At 46.1% G+C, this 3,237-nt stretch overlaps 2 protein-coding genes across 2 annotated transcripts in view; one reads left to right on the forward strand and one right to left on the reverse strand.

Moving 5' to 3' along the window:
- The window catches only part of glmna (glomulin, FKBP associated protein a), a gene marked incomplete in the record, with an annotated part of 24,710 nt that extends 22,235 nt beyond the window's left edge, over window positions 1-2,475 (reverse strand). Inside the window, 5 exon segments of the mRNA XM_014025341.1 lie at window positions 489-597; window positions 761-874; window positions 949-1,074; window positions 2,109-2,167; window positions 2,389-2,475. Coding sequence (XP_013880795.1) covers window positions 489-597; window positions 761-874; window positions 949-1,074; window positions 2,109-2,147 — 388 coding nt within the window.
- The window catches only part of rpap2 (RNA polymerase II associated protein 2), a gene marked incomplete in the record, with an annotated part of 38,149 nt that continues 37,358 nt past the window's right edge, over window positions 2,447-3,237 (forward strand). The window contains 3 exon segments of the mRNA XM_014025340.1: window positions 2,447-2,588; window positions 2,745-2,793; window positions 2,871-2,973. Coding sequence (XP_013880794.1) covers window positions 2,543-2,588; window positions 2,745-2,793; window positions 2,871-2,973 — 198 coding nt within the window.

A 3,237-nucleotide genomic window follows, 5' to 3' on the forward strand; every position in this document is an offset into this window, starting at 1 on the left:
GTATACATGCCTGCCTTCCGTAACGTGACGTGACTACAGTTGGAAAAAAGAGCGCATGAGACACTTAATTTGTCTTAAACTACAGACATTCTGACAAATAAGTAACTGTTTGTAACCTTACTTCAGCTTAGAAGGCAGAGGGTGTCGGTCTTTTCTGCTCAGATTCAGCTATCCGAGCATGAAGCTAATGTTTGCTTAAATGCTAATGCTACGCTTACTCTCTGGTGCTCAAGAGGTAGAGGAGCCAAATGTCTGGCTCACTGCTGCCAACTAGTGGTCAGAGGCTGAACTACAACATAAAATGAACGGCTGGCAGGAAAGTTGACGTTTTAAACCTTAATAAAAATCAATACAGGGCTTTAGAATATCGATACAGTTTCGGGAAATGAAATATCACYATATTTCAGTGTATCGATATTTTCTTACACCCCTAGTGTCAATCTGCAGCTCTGATCGTATGTTCTGTAAGCTAATAGAAACGCTCGAACCTTTCTGTAACGGGGGGAGGAGCAGGTGGAGGCTGTCAGCGATTCTGTCAGGATCATCATGTTCCAGTTCCTCCAGCAGACCAACCAGCAGCTCTTTGGGTCTGCAGCTCTACACAAACACAACAACAGATCTCAGCAGAGAAACATGCTGTCCTGGTTTTCATCAGATCAGGTTTAAARAAAAAATTAGCACATTTAGCAGGAACCAAGAACCTGCATAACAGTAATCCCACAGTTCAGTGAAGAGTTRGGAGCTGAGCAGGGTCACAGACCTCGATCAGGTGGTTGAAGATGGCCAGACAATGTGGAAAGTTCGGGTCTTGTTTCTTCAGCAGCACCTGGACCAGCGGCGTCAGCAGGGTCCAGCCCAAACTTCTCACCAYGTTCTGCAGAGACAGACGGTCACAGCAGGGATAGGAGTTACCGCCACAAAGACCAGCAACACCTCTGAGGGTCTTACCTGGTTCTTCTCATCCAGGACGATACTGAGGACCTGCGGGGCGTGGCCCTCCTCGATGCAGGTCCGCCCTGCTGTTGTGAAGACATCATGATCCTCTGAGGTGTAGCTGTCATCTGGGAGAGCTTGCTGTGACCAAACAAACAGAAAAGAGTTAAAGACCCTGTCTTTCTTTAAGATATCAGTGCTGTTGTGTCCAACATGTCTCTGTGATGGACTGAGACCTGTCCACATGTCTCTGTGATGGACTGAGACCTGTCCACATGTCTCTGTGATGGACTGAGACCTGTCCACGTGTGATGGACTGAGACCTGTCCACGTGTGATGGACTGAGACCTGTCCACGTGTGATGGACTGAGACCTGTCCACGTGTGATGGACTGAGACCTGTCCACGTGTCTCTGTGATGGACTGAGACCTGCCCACGTGTGATGAACTGAGACCTGTCCACGTGTCTCTGTGATGGACTGAGACCTGTCCACGTGTCTCTGTGATGGACTGAGACCTGTCCACATGTGATGGACTGAAACCTGTCCACATGTGATGGACTGAGACCTGTCCACATGTGATGGACTGAGACCTGTCCACGTGTCTCTGTGATGGACTGATACCTGTCCACATGTGATGGACTGAGACCAGTCCACATGTTTCTGTGATGGACTGAGACCTGTCCACGTGTCTCTGTGATGGACTGAGACCTGTCCACATGTGATGGACTGAGACCTGTCCACATGTGATGGACTGAGACCTGTCTACGTGTCTCTGTGATGGACTGAGACCTGTCTACGTGTCTCTGTGATGGACTGAGACCTGTCCACGTGTGATGGACTGAAACCTGTCCCACATGTGATGGACTGAGACCTGTCCATGTGTCTCTGTGATGGACTGAAACCTGTCCATGTGTCTCTGTGATGGACTGAGACCTGTCCACATGTGATGGACTGAAACCTGTCCATGTGTCCCACATGTGAGACTGATGTAATATGGTTTCTTTAAACAAACTAAATAAAGTAAATATTCTGTGAGAAGGTGTTTTTATCATTGATAAACTGTATATTACTGGATTGGACAAGTCCTAATGGTACTCATGTGTATGTCATAGTCTCAACACATAGTAATGGCGGCGTCTCAAATCACGTGACATGCAGTTGTTTTTATACTCACACATCTTTGAACCACATCACTGAGCTGCTCCAGAGCCATCCCCGATGCTCTCAGCTGACCTGTAGATTCATGAACAAAGCATTACACACAGGTCCAAACGACTGGATCATGAACATGTTTCAGACTGAGCTGTGTGTGAAAAATAAACAGTGCCATAGAGGATGCTAGCGTTAGCTGCACGTGTAGCTTCTTTCTGGCTGATAAAAATCAAACAACRGAAACACCGAGCTGCTCTAATTACAAGACACGAATTTAACTGTAGAATTAAACAGTTACTAACCTCTTCCTTCATGTCCCAAACAGGTAAAAAGAAATAGTACAACTCTATGCTTCCCGACCACACCGCGAACTACTTGGATTGACCTTCCCGGCTGCCGTAGAGCTGCTAACCCGGTCAGGGGTCAAAGTTCACCGAGAGGAAAACAGAGAACAGCATGGAGTCACCGAAGAGAACAAGTTCGTCGAAAACAGGCAGGAAAGGTTAGTTTATAGTCAGAGTTGATTCTGTCGTTAGGAGTTAAGATGTTATCTCTTTATAAGCTACCAGGACACAGAAAACTACTTCCTGTTAGCTTATAAAGAGCTAACAGCTAGCCCARGGAGCTAAGTGACTTTAAATCTGTTCTGTTTCAACAGGAGGAGGGAAACCTGGTAAAGCTCAGGCCGCCGAAGAAGCAGCAAGACGGTGAGGGGAAAAGTGCTGTTTTAGTTGTGTATTTGTGTTTCAGCTGCTTGTGCTGAGTACATGTTGGTGTTTGTCAGGAGAGAAGCGCTGAAGGAGAGGCTGGAGCTGGACAGGAGAGCCCTGCAGGTGGTGGACAGGCTCCTGGAGGACAGGGTGTCTGAGGACTTCCTCACTGACTCTGTGAGTGTCTCCTCTCACTTCAGACAACCTGACACACGTCAAATCATTTCCACAACCGTCATATTATATTTTACTAACTGCACAGTTAGTAAGTGGACAGTTTATGGTAAAGTTTTAATCAAATATTTAATGTAAGTTGTGTGGCTAAGTAAATAAGTAAATATTAAGGGTGCATGTACCCGTATCAAACCGTATCGAACACTGCTTTAGGTTCAACACACACTTGTATGGAACAATACAGATTTTTAAATTTTATTTTATCAA

The sequence above is a fragment of the Austrofundulus limnaeus genome, unplaced genomic scaffold (assembly GCF_001266775.1).
Source record: "Austrofundulus limnaeus strain Quisiro unplaced genomic scaffold, Austrofundulus_limnaeus-1.0 Scaffold470, whole genome shotgun sequence".
Taxonomy (NCBI): Eukaryota; Metazoa; Chordata; class Actinopteri; order Cyprinodontiformes; family Rivulidae; genus Austrofundulus; species Austrofundulus limnaeus.